This window comes from Coregonus clupeaformis, chromosome 33 (genome assembly GCF_020615455.1).
Source record: "Coregonus clupeaformis isolate EN_2021a chromosome 33, ASM2061545v1, whole genome shotgun sequence".
Taxonomy (NCBI): Eukaryota; Metazoa; Chordata; class Actinopteri; order Salmoniformes; family Salmonidae; genus Coregonus; species Coregonus clupeaformis.
This window is the reverse complement of record NC_059224.1, coordinates 18,972,994-18,998,284: the sequence shown is the minus strand read 5'-3', so window position 1 is coordinate 18,998,284 and position 25,291 is coordinate 18,972,994. Positions and strand designations below refer to the sequence as shown.

The 25,291-nt window shown below is 42.3% G+C and overlaps 1 protein-coding gene across 1 annotated transcript in view; it reads right to left on the bottom strand.

Moving 5' to 3' along the window:
• LOC121548694 (fibronectin type III domain-containing protein 1) overlaps nt 1-25,291 on the bottom strand; it is a 94,898-nt gene that overhangs the window by 10,428 nt on the left and 59,179 nt on the right. The window contains exons 16-19 of the mRNA XM_041860222.2: nt 10,861-11,097; nt 9,561-9,669; nt 640-719; nt 391-420 (exon numbers count right to left, since the gene is read on the bottom strand). Of these exons, the coding sequence (XP_041716156.2) occupies nt 391-420; nt 640-719; nt 9,561-9,669; nt 10,861-11,097 (456 nt within the window). The remainder of the gene's footprint in view (nt 1-390; nt 421-639; nt 720-9,560; nt 9,670-10,860; nt 11,098-25,291) is intronic.

The window sequence follows — 25,291 nt, the reverse complement described above, 5'->3', positions numbered from 1 at the left end:
ATGTCTGCCAAGTCCAGTATATGTCAGTGTAGGTGCATGCAGCCTTTGGTATGCCACAGACTGTTAACTCCTCACCAGCTCACTCCAACTGTCACTTTGAGTTTCTTCAAATGACCTGAAGCAGTGATCTTGCGGTCCTCTGTAGCTCAATTGGTAGAGCATGGTGCTTGTAACACCAGGGTAGTGGGTTCGATCCCCGGGACCACCCATACGTAAAAATGTATGCACGCATGACTGTAAGTCGCTTTGGATAAAAGCGTCTGCTAAATGGCATATTATTATTATTATTATTATTATTATTATCTTCTGGACTAGAGCAATTTAGGCCAACATGTTTTGTCAATATTGTTAGAGTAAGAGTAACATATGAGACATTTCGATACAACTCACCAGGCGGCCGTTCAATAAGAAGAGGGTCATCTGAAAAACAGAAAACATTCAAATGAGAGACATGAACTGGAACAGAATTCATACATAAACTAAAAACAGGATGATACGGACAACTCAAGTAGACGTGGCCTTAGTAGATCTAGGATCAGCAAACCTATTCCCAATCCCAGAACCACAACCATTTCCAGGCACAAAGCAAAACCGACCGTAGAACAGTATTTAGCAACCTCACCTAATACTCATACAGACCTGATTCAGTGACATAGGTGAGTGTATCGCTAACCGGTCCCAGCCCAAAGACATTCTTCGCCTGGACTTTGAAGTAGTACCTGAGGTAAAAACCAACCAAGACAAAACAGTGCGTGTTAGAGATAGCCATTATTACAGGCGTTACAGAGCCCAGGTCTCTGTTGCCACATGGAAGATGTTTAGACCCTAATGACTATCGCAGATGGCTGGAAGGGAGGCAGCACTCGACTCCTGCACTGTCAGAGAGGAGCGAGGGAGGCTGACTAGAGCAGATGGCTGGAAGGGAGGCAGCACTCGACTCCTGCACCGCCAGAGAGGAGCGAGGGAGGCAGATTTAAGAGAAGACTGTTTTTATGTTCTTATAAATCTAAAGTGAGCAGAGCGCAGTAAAATGCTCATTTGGCACATGTTGAAGAGGGATGAAGGTAGGGAGGGAAGAGGGGAGGAGGGAGAGAGAGAAGGAAAGAGGGGAGTAGGGAGAGAGAGAGAAGGAAAGAGGGGAGGAGGGAGAGAGAGAGAAGGAAAGAGGGGAGGAGGGAGAGAGAGAGAAGGAAAGAGGGGAGGAGGGAGAGAGAGAGAAGGAAAGAAGGGGAATAGGGTAGATTGAAAGAGGGGAAATGAGGGAGAGACGTAGGGTGAGTGAGAGATAGGGAAGGAGAGAGAGGGAGGAAGAGAAAGAGAAAGACCTCAAAGCAGCAATTTCACAAAGAGAGCATTTCTATATGACACAACGTCCCTCCTGACCGATATAGAGCAGACTCTGAGCTCTGGGCCCGCATCCAGAAAGCATATCAGAGTAGGAGTGCTGATCTAGGATCAGTTTTACCTTTAAGATCATAACAAAAAAAAGTAATATATACAGTTGAAGTCGGAAGTTTACATACACCTTAGCCAAATACATTTAAACTCTGTTTTTCACAATTCCTGACATTTAATCCTAGTAAAAATTCCCTGTCTTAGGTCAGTTAGGATCACCACTTTATTTTAAGAATGTGAAATGTCAGAATAATAGTAGAGAGAATGATTTATTTCAGCTTTTATTTCTTTCATCACATTCCCAGTGGGTCAGAAGTTTACATACACTCAATTAGTATTTGGTAGCATTGCCTTTAAATTGTTTAACTTGGGTCAAACGTTTCAAGTAGCCTTCCACAAGCTTCCCACAATAAGTTGGGTGAATTTTGGCCCATTCCTCCTGACAGAGCTGGTGTAACTGAGTCAGGATTGTAGGCCTCCTTGCTCGCACACACTTTTTCAGTTCTGCCCACAAATGTTCTATGGGATTGAGGTCAGAGCTTTGTGATGCCCACTCCAATACCTTGACTTTGTTGTCCTTAAGCCATTTTACCACAACTTTGGAAGTATGCTTGGAGTCATTGTCCATTTGGAAGACTAATTTGCGACCAAGCTTTAACTTCCTGACTAATGTCTTGAGATGTTGCTTCAATATATCCACATAATTTTCCTTCCTCATGATGCCATGCATTTTGTGAAGTGCACCAGTCCCTCCTGCAGCATAGCATGATGCTGCCACCCCCGTGCTTCATGGTTGGGATGGTGTTCTTCAGCTTGCAAGCGGCCCCCTTTTTCCTCCAAACATAACGATGGTCATTATGGCCAAACAGTTATATTTGTGTTTCATCAGATCAGAGGACATTTCTCCAAAAAGTACGATCTTTGTCCCCATGTGCAGTTGCAAACCGTAGTCTGGCTTTTTTATGGCAGTTTTGGAGCAGTGGCTTCTTCCTTGCTGAGCGGCCTTTCAGGTTACGTCGATATAGGACTCGTTTTACTGTGGATATAAATACGTTTGTACCTGTTTCCTCCAGCATCTTCACAAGGTCCTATGCTGTTGTTCTGGGATTGATTTGCACTTTTCGCACCAAAGTACGTTCATCTCTAGGAGACAGAACGCGTCTCCTTCCTGAGCAGTATGACGGCTGCGTGGTCCCATGGTGTATATACTTGCGTACTATTGTTTGTACAGATGAACGTGGTATCTTCAGGTATTTGGAAATTGCTCCCAAGGATGAACCAAACTTGTGGAGGTCTACAATTTGTTTTCTGAGGTCTTGGCTGATTTCTTTTGATTTTCCCATGATATCAAGCAAAGAGGCACTGAGTTTGAAGGTAGGCCTTGAAATACATCCACAGGTACACCTCCAATTGACTCAAATGATGTCAATTAGCCTATCAGAAGCTTCTAAAGCCATTACATCATTTTCTGGAATTTTCCAAGCTGTTTAAAGGCACAGTCAACTTAGTGTATGTGAACTTCTGACCCACTGGAGTTGTGATACAGTGAATTATAAGTGAAATAATCTGTCTGTAAACAATTGTTGGAAAAATTACTTGTGTCATGCACAAAGTATATGTCCTAACCGACTTGCCAAATCTATAGTTTGTTAACAAGAAATGTGTGGAGTGGTTGAAAAATGAGTTTTAATGACTCCAACCTAAGTGTATGTAAACTTCCGACTTCAACTATATATACACACAGTACCAGTCAAAAGTTTGGACACACCTACTCATTCAAGGGTTTTTCTTAATGTTTTACTATTTTCTACATAGTAGAATAATAGTGAAGACATCAAAACGATGAAATAACACTACTTTGAAGAATCTCAAATATAAAATATATTTTGATTTGTTTAGCACTTTTTTGGTTACTACATGATTCCATATGTGTTATTTCATAGTTTTGATGTCTTCACTATTATTCTACAATGTAGAAAATAGTAAAAAAATAAAGAAAAACCTTGAATGAGTAGGTGTGTCCAAACTTTTGATTGGTACTGCATAGCCGGCTCTGTCAAAGCCAGGCTCTGTCATAGCCGGCCGCGACCGGGAGACCCATGGGGCGGCGCACCGGGAGACCCATGTGGCGGCGCACAATTGGCCCAGCGTCGTCCAGGGCATGGGAGGGAATGGCCGGCAGGGACGTAGCTCAGTTGGTAGAGCATGGCGTTTGCAATGCCAGGTTTGTGGGTTCGATTCCCATGGGGGGCCAGTTTGAAAAAAAAGAAAATATATATATATATATAATAATAATGTATGCACTCACTAACTGTAAGTCGCTCTGGATAAGAGCGTCTGCTAAATGACTAAAATGTAAAAATGTAAATATATATTGTCAGATCCTAGATCAGTACCCCTACTCTGAGACGCTTTAATTTCTTTGTGTTTTAAATACAGTGTAGGAATTATTCAATCCCCTCAGATTCAAAACAACACTGTGAGATAAGACTCTGATGGTTTGCAATCTTTTCCATACCGTGGACAATGTGTGTGTGTGTGTGTTCTCCCGCCTTGTGTGTTGTGTGTTCTCCCTCCACTTCAGGGTTACGTACAGTAACTTCACGGTCTGCTAATTTCCACCCAAACCTTTTAACAAGAGAGAGAGAGATTCTCATATAACTTTTCTCTATATACCTTAATTTCATATCTAGACTTGTCTATCTTGTAACTAGGCATAAAGTTCTGGTGTAAAACCCAATCAAGTAGGAGAGTTTAATGGTCTCTAGTCTTTTATTGAGCAGCATTCTTCAGCCTGCGCTTATTAAGGAGACAGATGTCTAGGAGGTGTAGGATTGCTGCATTGGTGTGTGTGTGTGTGTGTGTGTGTGAGCGTGTGTGCGCACACACACACACACACACACACACACACACACACACGTAGTGTTGCTTCAGTGCAGAGAGACTGAAATGTATACATGTCTTTAGATTTATCCTTATAGACAGCCAGTTCCAAGCAGCTTAGACCCTCAGACAGCCTGGCTCAGGTGAACCTTTCATGGACAATTATAAACTGTCAATCACTCTACCCGCTTTTTGTGCACAAAGTTTTTATTCATGTGCACACACACAGACACAGATGTACACACACACATCCACCCATACACAAGTCATATGCACACACACACACACGCACACGCACACGCACACGCACACAGACACACACAAACCACAGGACAAAAGCTAACACATGCTCAGTAGGCTTCTACATTCCAAAGTTATGAATTTAGGAACATCTGTCTCCGTGTGCGTGTGTCCGCAGTGTCAGTGGATGAGCGTTTGAGCTAGTGTGTGTGTGATGTTTGTGGGACAACTCAGCAAGTTTGTGTGTGACAGAGACAAAGCGTGATGTTGTGGGTAGGACTACATGTGTCTGCCTGTGCATGGCTAACACCTGAGCGTGAACCGTTGGCTCGGGTCTGAACCGTTGGCTCGGGTCTGAACCATTGGCTCGGGTCTGAACCATTGGCTCGGGTCTGGCTGTCAGAAGGAGGGGAAAGGTCTGGACAGCCCATAAACCTGTCCCCCTGACCAACCGTAACTTTGGAACCACGTAACCTTGGGTATGGTGCAGAGCTGTGTGTGTGTGTGTGTCTGTGTGTTTGTGTGTGTGTGTCTCTGTGTGTGTCTGCATCTACAGTGGCAAGAAAAAGTATGTGAACCCTTTGGAATTACCTGGATTTCTGCATAAATGGGTCATAACATGTGATCTGATCTTCATCTAAGTCACAACAATAGACAAACACAGTCTGCTTAAACTAATAACACAAACAATTATACGTTTCCATGTCTTTATTGAACACACTCTGTAAACCTTTGGATTTAATAACTGGTTGCCCCACCTTTGGCAGCAATAACCTCAACCAAACCTTTTCTATAGTTGCGGATCAGACCTGCACAATGGTCAGGAGGAATTTTGGACCATTCCTCTTTACAAAACTGTTTCAGTTCAGTAATATTCTTGTGATGTCTGGTGTGAACTGCTCTCTTGAGGTCATGCCACAGCTTCTCAATTGGGTTGAGGTCAGGACTCTGACTGGGCCACTCCAGAAGGCATATTTTCTTCTGTTGAAGCCATTCTGTTGTTGATTTACTTCTGTGTTTTGGGTCGTTGTCCTGATGCAACAATTCGTAATCTTAGGTCTTCTGAGATCTCTTTTGTTCGAGGCATGGTTCACATCCGGAAATGCTTCTTGTGAATAGCAAACCTCATTAGCCTTGGGGTTCACATACTTTTCCCAACCTACACTGTGAATGTTTAAATGATGTATTCAATATAGACAAGAAAAATACAATAATTTGTGTGTTATTAGTTTAAGCACACTGTGTTTGTCTATTGTTGTGACTTAGATGAAGATCAGATCACATTTGTTGACCAATTTATGCAGAAATCCAGGTACAGTGCCTTGCAAAAGTATTCATCCCCCTTGGCGTTTTTCCTATTTTGTTGCAGTACAACCTGTAATTTAAATTGATTTTTAATTGGATTTCATGTAATGGACATACACAAAATAGTCCAAATTGGTGAAGTGAAATGAAAAAAATAACTTGTTTCAAAAAATAATGGAAAAGTGGTGCGTGCATATGTATTCACCCTCTTTGGTATGAAGCCCCTAAATAAGATCTGGTGCAACCAATTACCTTCAGAAGTCACACAATTAGTTAAATAAAGTCCACCTGTGTGCAATCTAAGTGTCACATGATCTGTCACATGATCTCAGTATATATACACCTGTTCTGAAAGGCCCCAGAGTCTGCAACACCACTAAGCAAGGGACACCACCAAGCAAGCGGCACCATGAAGACCAAACTTTGAACATCCCACTGAGCACCATTAAATCCATTATTAAAAAATTTAAAGAATATGGCACCACAACAAACCTGCCAAGAGAGGGCCGCCCACCAAAACTCCCGGACCAGGCAAGGATGGCATTAATCAGAGAGACAACAAAGACACCAAAGATAACCCTGAAGGAGCTGCAAAGCTCAACAGTGGAGATTGGAGTATCTGTCCATTGGACCACTTTAAGCCATCCACTCTACAGAGCTGGGCTTTACGGAAGAGTGGCCAGAAAAAAGCCATTGGTGTCACGATCGTCGTAATGAGCGGACCAAGGCGCAGCGTGATATGCGTACATTCTTATTTATTAAGTACACCACGAACAAAAACAATAAACGATACGTGAAGTCCAAGGTTAAACACCAACACAAACACAAACCTTACACGGAACAAGATCCCACAAAAGACAAGTGCACAATAGGCTGCCTAAGTATGGTTCCCAATCAGAGACAACGAGCCACAGCTGTCTCTAATTGGGAACCACCCCGGCCAACATAGAAACACATAAACTAGAACAAGAACATAGAAAACGAAACATAGAACCTAACACCCAGAAACTAACACATAGAAACTAACACCCTGGCTCAACATATAAAAGTCCCCAGAGCCAGGGCGTGACAATTGGTTCAATAAATAAATAAGCAAACACGTTTGGTGTTCACCAAAAGGCATGTGGGAGACTCCCCAAACATATGGAAGAAGGTACTCTGGTCAGATGAGACTAAAATTGAGCTTTTTGGCCATCAAGGAAAACACTATGTCTGGCGCAAACCCAACACCTCTCATCACCCCGAGAACAAGGTGGTGGCAGCATCATGCTGTGGGGATGTTTTTCATCGGCAGGGAAACTGGTCAGAATTGAAGGAATGATGGATGGCGCTAAATACAGGGAAATTCTTGAGGGAAACCTGTTTCAGTCTTCCAGAGATTCGAGACTGGGACGGAGGTTCACCTTCCAGCAGGACAATGACCCTAAGCATACGGCTAAAGCAACACTCGAGTGGTTTAATGGGAAACATTTAAATGTCTTGGAATGGCCTAGTCAAAGCCCAGACCTCAACCCAACTGAGAATCTGTGGTATGACTTAAAGATTGCTGTACACCAGCGGAACCCATCCAACTTGAAGGAGCTGAAGCAGTTTTGCCTTGAAGAATGGGCAAGCTTATAGAGACATACCCCAAGAGACTTGCAGCTGTAATTGCTGCAAAAGGTGCCTCTACAAAGTATTGACTTTGGGGGGGGTGAATAGTTATGCACGCTCAAGTTTTCTGTTTTTTTGTCTTATTTCTTGTTTGTTTCACAAAAAAAAATATTTTGCATCTTCAAAGTGGTAGGCATGTTGTGTAAATCAAATGATACAAACCCCCCCAAAATCTATTTTAATTCCAGGTTGTAAGGCAACAAAATAGGAAAAATGCCAATGGGGGTGAATACAAGCCACTGTAATTCCAAGGGCTTCACATACTGTTTATTGCCACTGTGTGTGTCTGCCCATCACTGAACTGGTCAGGTTTCCCGCTTGTGATGTATTGACACACCTGCTCTGCATGAACTGTTTTCTGCTGTATAATCCCCCACCTCTCTCATTTTCCCCTCTTTCTCTCTCATGTGAGAATGAATCTCATGTGTAATGTTAACCCTGGATACAGAGTTATGGGGTGTTTAAGGTTGAGGTTGTGTGTTTATTTACCTCTCTGTGGAGCTGAATTGACTGGGAGAGTGAGAGAGTGAGAGAGAGTGAGAAAGAGAGAGAAACAGGTAGATAGAGAGAGAGAGAAACAGGTAGATAGAGAGAGAGAGAAACAGGTAGATAGAGAGAGAGAGAAACAGGTAGATAGAGAGAGAGAGAAACAGGTAGATAGAGAGAGAGAGAAACAGGTAGATAGAAAGAGTGAGAAACAGGTAGATAGAGTTAAACAGGTAGATAGATAGATAGATAGATAGATAGATAGATAGATAGATAGATAGAGAGAGAGATAGAGAGATAGAGAGAGAGAGAGAGAGAGAGAGAGAGAGAGAGAGAGAGAGAGAGAGAGAGAGAGAGAGAGAGAGAGAGAGAGAGAGAGAGAGAGAGAGAGAGAGAGAGAGAAACAGAGAGAAACAGAGAGAAACAGAGAGAAACAGAGAGAAACAGAGAGAAAAAGAGGCTGACGGTTTATTTGGACTGGCTAATCACGAAAGGTCAGTTGTTCAAGCACAGTGTAGGCTGCTCACTCTATGAGCTCACAGTCAAGCTACCCAAGAACTCATTAGCATCCAAAGTTGTTATCTCCGAAACGTTCACATTGCACAGAGCAAAATGGTAATTCTGACCCAGAAACAAACAGTTGATTTTGGGTCAACTCTTTTCAGCGAACTATGTCCAATTCTAAATTGTATCCATAACCTTTTTATATATTACATTTGAGAGAAAATAGCCTGAAGTCATAACAACAGCATCCCTATGTTTGCATGTTAAGAGATGTTTCCATACGCTTCATTAGAAAGCTGCAACCTGTAACCCATAAGACACGGTTTCGGGAACACAGCCCTACATCATAACAGTCCCTCGTGTTTTGTGTGAGTGTGTGTGGTGTGTGTGTGTGTGTGTGTGTGTGTGTGTGTGTGTGTGTGTGTGTGTGTCTGGCGCTGATGTCTGCTTTATGTACATTCCTGTGTGTTTCCTGAGTCTCAGTGGAATATCTCAGCACGTTGTTTTCAGGGTGATTTCAACGTGTTTTCAAACCTGCCTCTATCCAGTCAGCTCTGATTTATGTCACTCTGAGGGCTTATTCACTTAAATAAGCATTACAATACCACGCTCTGCTGGTCTCTGACTGGACCTGATATCACTCCTGTAGATACACATCCATAGAATTACAAACAGAGACAGATACAGTTTACACATTTTGTGTGTCTAACATCACTGAGACCTACCGGGAACAATAATCATTTAAACACACATTACAATACCCTATAGTTATAAACACTTAAACACAGATGCAAACACGCAGCCAAACACCTGCACATACTGCACACACATGGGTATAGAATCTATCTTGTTTGAATCTATCTTGTTTGTATAACCGGCCCCTCGCGTAAGATTATACCCAGAGTTTGGACATTGAATATACAACACACACACGCACACACACACACACACACACGCACACACACACACACACACACACACACACACACACACACACACACACACACACACACACACACACACACACACACACACACACACACACACACACACACACACACACACACACACACACACACAGAGCATATTCTCACCTGGAGTTGGGTTTGAGGTTCTCTACAGCCAGGTGTGTGCCACTGGAAGCGCTGGAGGACCACCTGTTGTTGAGGATGTCGTCATATGAGGCGCTGTGGACCATGTAGCCTGCAGGGGTCACACACAGGGCAAGGGTCAGGAGGCAAAGATCCCCAGAGGTTAGAGAGGAGAGACAGATCCATTTTGAAGTTTGAGAAAGAGGTAGCCATGTTGGTTTTGATGGGTAGCCAAAGGTAAGGGTGGTCTAAGGTTTCAGAGGAAATATTTGCATTTGAGAGGAGAGTGATTGGAGCCAGGAGAACAATCCCAACTCATTTTAAAGGCATCAGTGGTTTTAAACTAGAGACAGCCTCAGTAAGTCACATTGTGGATCTGCCAACCACTACCCATACCGAGCCTTTCTGTTTCTCACCTCTTCTTTTGTCTCTACTCTCACACACACAGGAGGGTAATCCTCCATAAAGCCCCAGGCCAGTGTGTGAGTCCAGTCCTGAGTTCATGGAATGCTCAGATCATGCCACTCAGCCAGTGGAAACTCTATGAGCGCCACGCTCCCCATTTCACGCTTCTCGCCACATCAAGCCATGATGTGTTCCTATTGGATGTTTTAGGGCCTAATATTTCTGCTGGAGCCTGGACAACACAGCTGGCTCAAGATTGTGTTGTTCCCTCTTTCTCTCCCACTATTGCAGCCTGTCACTCACTTCTTCTCCTTCTCTCCTCCCTCTTTCATTCTCTCTCACCCCTGCTGCCTCTCTCCCTCTCTTTCTTATTTTCCTGACAACTGAGAGAAGACAGGCACTGTAGAATATGATAACAAATAGCCCAGTGATGATCCTAAACAACATGAATGAGAGACAGGGGAAGAGGAGAGGGGGATAAGTACCACAAGTTGCAACACATCTGGAAAACCACATGAGAGCGAAAGAGAGATATCGGAGGGGGGTGTCAAGTACAGTCTCCTTTACAGTAATCAAAACTCTGTGATGTCTAAAACATTGGGGTCGTGCGAGTCCATAAAATCTAACTAGCAGCTTACTAGTACATCAACAACCAGTTAGATTCTTTCTGCTGACCAGCTGTGATCCTTTGAAAAGCACAAGAAATGGGTCAGGAAAGAAAAGTTGAAGTCAGACTAAGTGCACACTAACTGCTTGAAGCACTGACAGAATACTCTTGACAACTCTCACATTGCATTTACAGGACTAGCAAGCTGCTAGTCACCCTGCGTGACATTGTGGTCCACTCACCTGACACCATGTCGTCCTTTAGTGGGATGGCCCAGTCCAGTCCACTCACCTGACACCATGTCGTCCTTCAGGGGGATGGCCCAGTCCAGGATGACGAATGAGTGACAGCCCTCCATGGCAACCACGGTAATGTTGTGGGGCTTGTTCTTGGGTGGCTGTTTCTGATTGGAGGCCAGGCTGTCTTTCTTGAACAGGTTCTCCAGGACGTCCACCTGGAGGTATTCCAGAGCCTCTGTCAGTGAGCACGGAGCGCCCGGATCCTTCTGGATGAAGCTCACGTACGGAGCTGTAGGGAGGGATGGGAGTGGAGGTGGGGATGGCAGGGAGGAATGGGAAAGCAGGAAGATTATGTTACATTTTTGCTGGTTTTACACCCCAACCAAGAAAGCCTTTGGGAGAGCACTGGTTTTTGTTGGACTACATCTTTACTGAACACCAAAACAACTTTGTTAACACAAGAAGGCAATTTTGTAACATCTGCTAGTGGACAATAAAGTCTCATATTACAATATTTGGCAACAATCTATTGCGTTTAGAACCCACTCTATGGGAGTCTCTCTGTTGGTCAGACTGGGTGTTTTTGAGTAGCATAACAGGTTGTGTGAGACCTCTAGTCCCTTCTTTCCTCCCCTTTGGGTGATTCTCTGTCTGTGTGTATTGCCATCGTTCTCTGTGTCCGTGGGAGCTGGTGTCAGCTGGATCCATACACAGCTGTGAACACTTGCAGAACTCCCAGAATTCCCAGCCTGATTGGGCTGCCGATGGGAATGGACATTTGGCTGGACTCAGTCCCACCTCACAATACGACTTGGCAAAGACAAAGCCACAGGCACAAGCCATTAGGGCTACACGTGTCACTGTCCTCACCAGCTTCTCGTCTCCTTTTTTCAGCCACTTTTTAGAAGACAATAGAGTTGAACTCATTCCACCTTCATCTAATACTGTCCTTACAGACACACATCTGGACATACAAGGCTCTGGTCTATACAGTCTTCACATACACTGATGTGTCTGTCTGTGTATGTTATTTTCTATATGTATCCAAGTGTCTGTTTCCACATGGCATCTTTTTAAAAAATCTGAACATGTCTATTCTAAAGTCTTTCTATATCTGTGTTTTGATCTACTGCATTCTGAGGAAGCAGATGTAGTACTTATAACCTTATTCCCTTTTGTAACACTCTATTGACATACATAATAAGCTCTGTATGAGTCTTCAACAACATATGTGTCTGTCTGTGCAGAGGAACCCAATGCCCTTTGGCTGGCACCAGTACAGTTGACATGATCTGGTCAATTGTACAGTTTCCTTTCCTGCATTTTTTTGCTGTCTTTGGGCGGCTTGACCAACCCTTTGATAAACAGATCTACATGAGCTTCAGCTATCACATCAGAGGGAGAGAGAGAGAGAGAGAGAGAGAGAGAGAGAGAGAGAGAGAGAGAGAGAGAGAGAGAGAGAGAGAGAGAGAGAGAGAGAGAGAGAGAGAGAGAGAGAGAGAGAGAGAGAGAGAGAGACACACAGAGAGAGAGACACAGAGAGAGAGAAAGAGAGAGAGAGAGATAGAAGAATGGTGGACGTGTCAGAAAGCTGGCTGTGGTGTTGGATCTAAAATATTAAACTAATAAATATGAGAGAGGATGTCTCCGTGTCAGGCCAACAGGGACCTCTCCTCTCACTGCTGATTTCAGCGGGTTTCATATTATTTCATTATTTCACTGGTATTTTTATTCTATTTAATTCTGTTCTAGGATTTCTTTCATGGATGTAATGAGCTTCAGATGTGTTCGCCATGCGGCCGTGCTGCCGCCGGCCACGGCCCACAGGATCGTCACGGAAACCGTTTAACTGGATTAGAAGACCTGGATCAGGGGCCAATGATGGTGGAGCATCAAGCTTGTAATAACATTGTAATAATATGATCATTTAGCAGACTTTTGTCCAAAGCTGTCAACACATAGGCCTACAGCATATTCAGTATACATGGCTCTGGTGTAGCAAGCATCATGCACCAACCAAACAATTGGAACCAACTAAGCTCCAATTGGTGGTACTGTCTAACTGGTAGCCCTGCTTTCAAGGATTTCCAATGACCCAGACACATTCTAAACTGAGGTCCTCATAGTGAACAATACCAGCTAACACTGCTGTTACTGGCATCTGTTGCTTAGCATACTGTCCAACCATGTCACATCTACACAGTCACATGGGAGATGTTAGTGGCGCTCCCTGGTGACTCACCAGGAATGTACACATCATCATTAGGAGCCCAACGACCACCGAGAGGCTCCTTTAGTAGAGACAGGAGGAGGGAGGGAGAGAGAGGGTGATGGGGGACAAGAGGTGTTGTTTATATTCGTGCTCAGTATTATTTTGTGAGTGTGTTTTTCCAGCCAGAGGAGTGGATGGAGGAGACAGAGGAGGAGACAAGGGGGAGACCAAAGTAAGTACATTAGACAGCGGGACACTTCAGAACACTCACTGGCCTTGGCTGACATTACAGCTTTCTGTGTCCCCTGTACACTCTTAGAAAAAAAAGGTGCTATCTAGAACCTAAAATAGTTATTCGGCTGTCCCCATAGGATAACCCTTTGAAGAACCCTTTTTGGTTCCAGGTAGAACCGTTTTGAGTTCCATGTAGGACCCTTTCCACAGAAGGTTCTACATGGAACCCAAAAGGGTTCTACGTGGAACCAAAAAGGGTTCTCCCTGGAACCAAAAATGGTTATCCTATGGGGACAGCTGAAGAAACCTTTTGGAACCCTTTTTTCTAAGAGTGTAGGGATGGGCATTTGAGATTTTTTTACTGTTCAAGTACTCGCATGTTTTTTTTCTTGAGTACTAGAGTACTCGGAATGGAAAATATACTGAACAAAAATATAAACGCAACATGCAACAATTACAACGATTTTACTGAGTTACAGTTCATATAAGGAAATCAGTCAATTGAAATGAATTAATTAGGCCCTAATCTATGGATTTCACATGATTGGGCAGGGGCACAGCCATCGGTGGGCTTGGGAGGTCATAGGCCCACCTACCTAGGAGCCAGGCCCAGCCGATCAGAATGAGTTTTTCCCCACAAAAGGGCTTTATCACAGACAGAAATACTCAGTTTCATCAGGTGAAGAAGCCGGATGTGGAGGTCCTGGGCTGGTGTGATTACACGTGGTGTGCGGTTGTGAGGCCGGTTGGACGTACTGCCAAATTCTCTAAAACAAAGTTGGAGGCGGCTTATGGTAGAGAAATGAACATTAAATTATCTGGCAACAGCTCTGGTGGACATTCCTGCAGTCAGCATGCCAATTGCACGCTCCCTCAAAACTTGAGACATCTGTGGCATTGTGTCGTGTGACAAAACTGTACATTTTAGAGTGGCCTTTTATTGTCCCCAGCACAAGGTGCACCTGTGTAATGATCATGCTGTTTAATCAGCTTCTTGATATGCCACATCTGTCAAGTGGATGGATTATCTTGGCAAAGGCGAAATGCTCACTAACAGGGATGTAAACAAATTTGTGCACAAAATTTGAGAGAAATAAGCTTTTTGTGCGTATGGAAAACTTCTGGGATCTTTCATTTCAGTTCATGAAACATGGCACCAATACTTTACATGTTGCATTTATATTTTTAGTCAATGTTATATGTTTTTAGAACACAAGGGCAAGGCCTGCACTGGAGAAAAAAAAATTTGCGCATTAATCTACAGTTGAAGTCGGAAGTTTACATACACTTAGGTTGGAGTCATTAAAACTTGTTTTTCAACCACTCCACAAATTTCTTGTTAACAAACTATAGTTTTGGCAAGTCAGTTGGGACATCTACTTTGTGCATGACACAAGTCATTTTTCCAACAATTGTTTACAGACAGATTATTTCACTTATAATTCACTGTATCACAATTCCAGTGGGTCAGAAGTTTACATACACTAAGTTGACTGTGCCGTTAAACAGCTTGGAAAATTCCAGAAAATGATGTCATGGCTTTAGAAGCTTCTGATAGGCTAATTGACATCATTTGAGTCAATTGGAAGTGTACCTGTGGATGTATTTCAAGGCCTACCTTCAAACTCAGTGCCTCTTTGCTTAACATCATAGGAAAAATCTAAAGAAATCAAAAAAAATTATTGGGAGCAATTTCCAAATGCCTGAAGGTACCACGTTCATCTGTACAAACAATAGTACGCAAGTATAAACACCATGGGACCACGCAGCCGTCATACCGCTCAGGAAGGAGACACGTTCTGTCTCCTAGAGATGAACATACTTTGGTGCGAAAAGTGCAAATCAATCCCAGAACAACAGCAAAGGACCTTGTGAAGATGCTGGAGGAAACAGGTACAAACATATCTATATCCACAGTAAAACAAGTCCTATATCGACATAACCTGAAAGGCCGCTCAGCAAGGAAGAAACCACTGCTCCAAAACCGCCATAAAAAATCCAGACTACGGTTTGCAACTGCATATGGGGACAAATATCGTACTTTTTGGAGAACTGTCCTCTGGTCTGATGAAACAAAAATAGAACTGTTTGCCCATAATGACCATCGTTATGTTTGGAGGAAAAAGGGGGTTGCTTGCAAGCCGAAGAACACCATCCCAACCGTGAAGCACGGGGGTGGCAGCATCATGCTGTGGGGGTGCTTTGCTGCAGGAGGGACTGGTGCACTTCACAAAATAGATGGCATCATGAGGAAGGAAAATTATGTGGATATATTGAAGCAACATCTCAAGACATCAGTCAGGAAGTTAAAGCTTGGTCACAAATGGGTCTTCCAAATGGACAGTGACCCCAAGCATACTTCCAAAGTTGTGGCAAAATGGCTTAAGGACAACAAAGTCAAGGTATTGGAGTGGCCATCACAAAGCGCTGACCTCAATTCAATTGAAAATGTGTGGGCAGAACTGAAAAAGCATGTGCTAGCAAGGAGGCCTGCAAACCTGACTCAGTTACACCAGCTCTGTCAGGAGGAATGGGCCAAAATTCACCCAATTTATTTTGGGAAGCTTGTGGAAGGCTACCCAAAACGTTTGACCCAAGTTAAACAATTGAAAGGCAATGCTACCAAATACTAATTGAGTGTATGTAAACTTCTGACCCACTGGGAATGTGATGAAAGAAATAAAAGCTGAAATAAATCATTTTCTCTACTATTATTCCGACATTTCACATTTTTAAATAAAGTGGTATTCCTAACTGACCTAAGACAGGGAATTCTTACTAGGATTAAATGTCAGGAATTGTGAAAAACTGAGTTTAAATGTATTTGGCTAAGGTGTATGTAAACTTCTGACTTCAACTGTATATGCCAACAGTGCACAACAATGCCTTATTTATCATAACCATTACAGAAAACAAATCCTAATTACTAAATTGCCTCATATATTCAGTCAATAAAAAACTATTGCCATCTACACACTTTGCCTAGCCTCGGTTCATACGAGGCTACACTTTGCCATGGGGCGTAGAGAAAATGTTGTAGTTTTAAAGAAAGTTTGCTGCATTTCTACACATTAAGTGTGTGCCCTCAGGCCACTACTCTACTACCACATATCTACAACATAAAATCCATGTGTACGTGTGTGTATAGTGCGTATGTTATCGTGTGTTTGTATGCATGTGTCTGTGCCTATGTTTGTGTTGCTTCACAGTCCCCGCTGTTCCATAAGGTGTATTTTTATCTGTTTTTTAAATCTAATTTTACTGCTTGCATGAGTTACTTGATGTGGAATAGAGTTCCATGTAGTCATGGCTCTATGTAGTACTGTGCGCCTCCCATAGTCTGTTCTACACATGGGGACTGTGAAGAGACCTCTGGTGGCATGTCTTGTGGGGTATGCATAGGTGTCCAAGCTGTGTGCCAGTAGTTCAAACAGGCAGCTCGGTGCATTCAACATGTCAATACCTCTCACAAATACAAGTAGTGATGAAGTCAGTCTCTCCTCCACTTTGAGCCAGGGGAGATTGACATGCATATTATTAATGTTAGCGCTCTGTTTACATCCAAGGGCCAGCCCTGCTGCCCTGTTCTGACCAATTGTAATTTTCCTGTCCCTCTTTGTGGCACCTGACCACATGACTGAAAACTAGGGCCTGCAAGACCTGCCTTGTTGATAGGGCTGTTAAGAAGGCCGAGCAGCGCTTTATTATGGTCAGACTTCTCCCCATCTTAGCTACTTTTGTATCAATATGTTTTCACCATGCCAGTTTACAATCCAGGGTTACTCCAAGCAGTTTAGTCACCTCAACTTGATCAATTATACAATTTAGTTGAGGTTTAGGTTTTAGTGAATGATTTGTCCCAAATACAATGCTTTTAGTTTTTGAAATATTTATGACTAACTTATTCCTTGCCACCTATTCTGAAACTAACTGCAGCTCTTTGTTAAGTGTTGCAGTCATTTCAGTCGCTGTAGTATCTGATGTGTATAGTGTTAAGTCATCCGCATACATAGATACACTGACTTTACTCAAAGCCAGTGGCATGTCATTAGTAAATATTGAGAAAAGTAAGGGGCCTAGACAGCTGCCCTGGGGAATTCCTGATTCTACCTGGATTTTGTTGGAGAGGCTTCCATTAAAGAACACCCTCTGTGTTCTGTTAGACAGGTAACTCTTTATCAACAATATAGAGGGGGGGTGTAAAACCATAACACATACGTTTTTCCAGCAACAGACTATGATCAATAATGTCAAAAGTTGCACTGAAGTCTAACAAAACAGCCCCCACAATATTTTTATCATCAATTTCTCTCAGCCAATCATCAGTCATTTGTGTAAGTGCTGTGCTTGTTGAATGTCCTTCCCTATAAGAGTGCTGAAAGTCTGTTGTCAATTTGTTTACTGTAAAATAGCATTGTATCTGGCCAAACACCATTTTTCCCAAAAGTTTACTAAGGGTTGGTAACAGGCTGATTGGTCGGCTATTTGAGCTGTAAAGGGGGCTTTACTATTTTAGGTAGGGGAATAACTTTTGCTTCCCTTCAGGCCTGAGGGCAGACACTTTCTAGTAGGCTTAAATTGAAGATATGGCAAATAGGAGTGGCAATATCGTCCGCTATTATCCTCAGCAATTTTCCATCCAAGTTGTCAGACCCCGTTGGCTTGTCATTGTTGATAGACCCAAAAAATATTTTCAACTCTTCCACACTTACTTTACAGAATTAAAAATTACAATTGTCTTTCATAATTTGGTCAGATATACTTGGATGTGTAGTGTCAGCGTTTGTTGCTTGCATGTTATGCCTAAGCAATCTTGCCAATTAAAAAATCATTAAAGCAATATCAGTGGGTTTTGAGACGCATGAGCCATCTGATTCAATGAATGATGGAGCGGAATTTGCGTTTTTGCCCAAAATTTCATTTAAGGTGGTCCAAAGCTTTTTACTATCATTCTTTATGTCATTTACCTTTGTTTCATAGTGTAGTTTCTTCTCATTTAGTGTAGTGTAGTTTCTTCTTATTATTACAATCGGTTGTACAGCCAGACTTATTTGCCATTTATTTTGCCTCATCCCTCTCAATTTTTCAATTCCTTATCAATCCATGGGGATTTAACCGTTTTGCATGCCTATTAATAACTGGGATAAGCAATTTCATAAATGTGTCAAGTGCAGTGTCTGGTTGCTTCTCATTACACACCACGGACCAACAAATATTATTTACAGCAACAACATAGGAAACACTACAAAACTTATTGTATGACCTCTTATACACTATATTAGGCCCAGCCTTTGGAACTTTGGTTTTCCTAGATATGGCTAGTATACAGTATATTATGATCACTACATCCGATGAATTTGGATACTGCTTTCAAACATATTCTGCAGCATTTGTAAAGATGTGATCAATACATGTTGATGATTTCATTCCTATGCTGTTTGTAACTACACTGGTAGATTGATTGATAACCTGAACCAGGTTGCAGGCACTAGTTACAGTTTGAGGATTTCTCTTGAGTGGGCAGTTTGATGAAAGCCAGTCAATATTTAAATCACCCAGAAAATATACCTCTCTATTGATATCACATACATTATCAAGCATTTCACACATGTTATCCAGATACTGACTGTTAGCACTTGGTGGTCTATAGCAGCTTCCCACCAGAATGTGCTTTATGTGAGGCAGATGAACCTATAGCCATATTACTTCAACAGTATTTAAACATGAGATCCTTTCCAAGCTTTACAGGAATATGGTTCTGAATATAAACAGCCACACCTCCACCTTTGGCATTTCTGTAGATCTTATAACCATGTATTGCTACAACTGTATCATCAAAGGTATTATCTAAGTGAGTTTCAGAGATTGTCAGAATATGAATGTCATCTGTTACTAGCAAATTATTGATTTCATGAACCTTGTTTCTTAAGCTACATATGTTAACGTGGGCAATTTTTTCTGGGATGCTTAATTGTTTTTATTGCTTTACTGGGAAGCTTAGCAGAGGTAGACATGCTCAGGTTATTTATGTTAGTGCAGGGTGAGCTGCACACAGAGGATTTCCTGCTAGGGCACACCGCCTCAGTACTAACAGTATAACTCTGGTTCATAGGCACATGATTACTGCATACAATAGCTGTAGGATCAGCAGAGTCATTCAGGGCAGTAAGAGGGACATACATTAGGTTACTTACATTGTGTCTTCCAACGCCCCTGGGATAATGTACATTTGCTGAAGCATTATGACAACTCAGCAACACAACGGTAGGGATTAAATAAACTGGACTTGGGTCATTGATAAGTCATTGTCTCAACGCAGCCTTATAAGGGGAGCTGTTTGGCTAGCTAGTTTCAGCAGAGAGGAAGAGGCGAAGCGAGAGGGCTCACTCTTGCAGAAATCTCTCCTGAATAAGCCCAATGCGTTTCTATGGGCATAATATGCAGACCTAAGCTTGTAGCCTGCATTCCCGCCTTTGGGACAATGACTCGCATTGTTAGGGCGGAGAAATGAGCATCTTGTCATTATGTACAGATCTCTGGTTTCAGCCACTTTCAAATTAGAAAGGACAGTTGGTGGGTGCACAGTGCACTATTCGGATACTCGCTTCCAAAGTATATTGATGTTTTGTCCAAATTATATAATTCCTTTGTCAAAAAAAAAAAATTCAAAATACTTTACCAGCTTGACTTAGGTCCAGAGGATCATTAACTTATTTAAAATTGCTGTGGAATGTTTCACATCAAAAGTGCATAGGCCTATTTGGGGAGCCAGAAATTTGGGCATTGCGGAAGGCAGTAGGCCTAGCTTATTATTGAGTTGTGGCTGTCAGTGAAAAGCATCTAAAATGTGTGAAGATAATGTGTTTTGAGTGTAATTTAAAATGTTGAGACAAGAACAAGGGGAGGGGTGTGTGGCGAAGATATGGGCGTCTCTCTCCAGAATGCAGGCACTCAGCTCTCCAGAATGGGCTCCGCTGTCTCCCGCTAATTCTTGCACATTCATTGTTTCATTGTGTGAATTGTTTGCCCTTTGATTGTTTATTTTTATCAATTCCCCATTACATACAGTGGCTTGCAAAAGTATTCATCCCCCTTGGCATTTTTCCTATTTTGTTGCCTTACAACCTGGAATTAAAATGGATTATTTGGTTGTTTGTTTCATTTGATTTACACAACATGCCTACCTCTTTGAAGATGCAAAATATTTTTTATTGTGAAACAAACAAGAAATAAGACAAAAAAACAGAAAACTTGAGCGTGCATAACTATTCACCCCCCCAAAGTCAATACTTTGTAGAGCCACTTTTTGCAGCAATTACAGCTGCAAGTCTCTTGGGGTATGTCTCTATAAGCTTGGCACATCTAGCCACTGGGATTTTTGCCCATTCTTCAAGGCAAAACTGCTCCAGCTCCTTCAAGTTGGATGGGTTCCGCTGGTGTACAGCAATCTTTAAGTCATACCACTGATTCTCAATTGGATTGAGGTCTGGGCATTGACTAGGACATTCCAAGACATTTAAATGTTTCCCCTTAAACCACTCGAGTGTTGCTTTAGCAGAATGCTTAGGGTCATTGTCCTGCTGGAAGGTGAACCTCCATCCCAGTCTCAAATCTCTGGAAGACTGAAACAGGTTTCCCTCAAGAATTTCCCTGTATTTTTTGTCCATAAAAAAAACAGATGCTGTGTTCTTTTGCCCATCTTAATCTTTTATTTTTATTGGCCAGTCTGAGATATGGTTTTTTCTTTGCAACTCTGCCTACGAGGTCAGCATCCCGGAGTTGCCTCTTCACTTTGACGTTGAGACTGGTGTTTTGCAGGTATTATTTAATGAAGCTGCCAGTTGAGGACCTGTGAGGTGTCTGTTTCTCAAACTAGACACTCTAATGTATTTGTCCTCTTGCTCAGTTGTGCACCGGGCCTCCCACTCCTCTTTCTATTCTGGTTAGAGCCAGTTTGCGCTGTTCTGTGAAGGGAGTATTACACAGCGTTGTACGAGATCTTCAGCTTCCTGGCAATTTCTCTTCATGGAATAGCCTTAATTTCTCCGAACAAGAATAGATTGACGAGTTTCAGAAGAAAGTTATTTGTTTCTGGCCATTTTGAGCCTGTAATCGAACCCACAATTGCTGATGCTCCAGATACTCAACTAGTCTCAAGAAGGTCCTCTGTAGCTCAATTGGTAGAGCATGGCGCTTGTAACGCCAGGGTAGTGGGTTCGATCCCCGGGACCACCCATACGTAAAAATGTATGCGCACATGACTGTAAGTCGCTTTGGATAAAAGCGTTTGCTAAATGGCATATTATTATAAGGCCAGTTTTATTGCTAATTTAATCAGCACAACAGTTTTCAGCTGTGCTAACATAATTGCAAAAGGGTTTTCTAATGATCAATTAGCCTTTTAAAATGATAAACTTGGATTAGCAAATACAAAGTGCCATTGGAACACAGGACTGATGGTTGCTGATAATGGGCCTCTGTACGCCTATGTAGATATTCCATTACAAATCAGCCGTTTCCAGCTACAATAGCCATTTACAACATTAACAATGTCTACACTGTATTTCTGATCAATCTGATGTTATTTTAATGGACAAAAAATTGCTTTTCTTTCAAAAACAAGGACATTTCCAAGTGACCCCAAACTTTTGAACAGTAGTGTAGATTGCACACAGGTGGACTTTATTTAACTAATTATGTGACTTCTGAAGGTAATTAGTTGCACCAGATCTTATTTAGGGGCTTCATAGCAAAGGGGGTGAATACATATGCACGCACCACTTTTCCGTTATTAATTTTTTTGAATTTTATGAAACAAGTTATTTTTTTCATTTCACTTCACCAATTTGGACTATTTTGTGTATGTCCATTACATGAAATCCAAATAAAAAGCAATTTAAATTACAGGTTGTAATGCAGCAAAATAGGAAAAACGCCAAGGGGGATGAATACTTTTGCAAGGCACTGTATGTAACCAGTAGGCCTAGTAAATGTGCCGTTAATCCCCGTCATTTGGTTACATACATTTCTGTCAATGCATGTATTACAGTCATTTACCATTCTCATTCTTGGAGTGGAAACATTGTTTACAGAGTTCACAACCTGCTGCACTTGTGAGAAACAAGTTTTGGTTTATTTCATAACCATAATTTTTTTCATTGTCTTTTGTTTGGAGTGCTCCATGTAAGCAATGAGCATGTGTGTGATTTCTCTGTCTTGATAATGTTGAGGGAGCACACGCGCTTGAGCACCCCAACCTGCTGAGTTGATACATTGTTGCACTTCACTAGCAATAGCTCAAGTCAAGACAGATAGAAAGGGAGGCAGACAGGAGTAGAGCGATGAATGCGATTGAAATATATTTATTTAGCCGCCAATGGATCACGGTGTATCAATGTGTCCATATGGTAAAGGTTGGTGCTCTTGCATTAGTTTAATTTTTAGATTTTTATAATTTTAATTCAGATTTTTATGATTAACCATGTGACAATAATTTTGACAAACAAAAACGCTATTATTGAAATGGAACTGTTCCATGAAAATGCTCATATAAAAATAATCCTAACTGGCACGCAGATAGGTAGAAATGGTAGGATAAATTGTAAGCTTCCCCAACCTTGAAACGAGCTGCCTATGGTCTTTATTATAAGACCCATTAACACCCGGGAAAAAAGCAGGTCCGCCTAAACAAATCAAATGCCGTCCAACTGATTTGTTCTGGCACCTTGTGTATTCTACTATTCTAACTCGTAACAGTACGTTGAGACCAATGTTCCCGCAGAGCACATAAGTAATATCAGCCCACAGAGAGAAGCATGAGATTGAACTTCACTCAACTTTCTAGAGTTTTCCCTGTTAGTTAACTCTATCAGCGTTTCCCTTTACTGTGGCAATTGTGATCGAATCGACGCAATATTAACCACTTTCAATGCAACATACCGAAACATAACTAACTATTCAAGAGATTTTGCTGTAGGCAGAACGCTTCAGGGTAGGATTCTATTGCGCATGACTCATCCCGTACTCTACACAGACCTGTGTGGCATAACCAATCAGAGCTGCAGTAGGCCTATATGCAAATAGACCATTGCCATATATGGATCTGTGCCATTTACTGACTAACTGGACTGTGTTTACAGCTGTGGTCGTGAGTAGATGCGCTTCTTTTGAGATCAAAGTAAGAGCTGCATGTATCCACGTGTGCAAATTTTTTTCATATCCTTTGCTAGTTAGTGAGTTATTAGCCCAGTTATAGATAATTTGTAGTCAGCAATAGGGGAGTGATTGCTTCCTATAAGAGCACAAAACGTGTACATTTCTACACAACTTTGAAAAGCAGTCAGGTTAAAAGCTTATTTTTGTCTTAAAGGGGCAGTGTTGTATTTTGAGACAGGCTTGAATAAGCTAAGTAGACAATAGACAGAGGGTAGCATAATTGGTCTGATTCTCTGTAATAATGGCATGGGAATAATAATACATTTTATTTTGTAAAGTGGTTTCTTGCATCAAACAACACAACATTTTGTCACCTCCTTGTCTGAAGGACAACTGGATAAACAGGTTAATGTCAATCCCTGCATGTTTTTTTCAAAAGTTTAATGGAATGTAGGGCTAAATTGAACACCACACATTGGCTGCTACTGTAGGCTGAATGATAGAAGAGCTATTTCCATGTTAAAATGTTATTGTATGCATTTTCTCCATTGTTTTTTATGGTAGGCCACTCTGGTAGGCCTACATTATGATCAAATAGCCACAGTAGCCTACTTGGCCACTGTTAAAACTGTAACTGAAAGTGGGTACAGCCTCAGTGTTCACAGTAAACGCGTGCTGGAAGTTGCACAGAGTTTTCACAACATTCAGGTTTGCGCTCAGCAGACCTGAAATTGGCTCAGTGCCGAAATAAAATAGAGGGAACATTGGTTGAGACCCCGGAATTGATCCGAGTGCCTTCAAAAGGGGGCCTGCGGGCGCATCCCTGGCCTAGGCTAAACAATTCTAAATGGCACTAGCAGTTCGCAAAGTAGCCTAAGCGAAAAACAGACCAAAAAAGAGTTCCCTACTTCAATCAACCAGTCCATTTAGAATTTGTACTAAAACTTCTGTCATTGGCAAGGAATGTAGCTTGTGTATCCCATTAGTTAGAGGCATTTTTATATACCCACCGTCCCACTGTTTTTATAGGCATTTATTTCTGTAGGCCTAACGGGAGCTTGTGTGTGAACTCAGCAAGCGTGTGTAGAGGGAGCAGTCGGAATGCATGGAGACATGGAGGGTAAAGGGAATTTAGGGAGAAGAACTGTGTGATGCTTCCCTTGGTTTCTTTTTTGTTATGCCCGCAAATGCACATGTACAAATGGAACACTAGAGTCAAAGAAAATTAACATTTAAAATCTCTGGTTAAAGATAGAGTTTTGATGTCTGTTCTCATGTCCATCCCTAGACCTGGGCCACCCCCATCACATGAGTCCTGTCAGGGTAGTCCACTCAGACCCATGTCATGTGGACCCTGGCCCTTACAAGGACCCTGGCCTGTCAAGACTCTGGACTGTCAAGACCCTGACCTTCAAGACCCTTGCCTGTCAAGATCCTGGCCTGTCAAGACTCTGGACTGTCAAGACCCTGGCCTGTCAAGACTCTGGACTGTCAAGACCCTGACCTTCAAGACCCTTGCCTGTCAAGACCCTGGCCTGTCAAGACCCTGGACTGTCAAGACCCTGACCTTCAAGACCCTTGCCTGTCAAGACCCTGGCCTGTCAAGACCCTGGACTGTCAAGACCCTGACCTTTAAGGCCCTGGCCTGTCAAGACCCTGGACAGTCAAGACCCTGACCTTCAAGACCCTGGCCTGTCAAGACCCTGGCCTGTCAAGACCCAATGGCAGTGTGATTGAGAAGTACAAAGTGTGACCATTTGTTCTGGCAACAACTTTCTCAACTGACTCTATTGTCTCCAAATCACTGATCTGCCATAATGACACTTCACCCAGTCCCATGTATTATGTACACCAGGGATGGGCAACTTTTATGAGGGTGGGG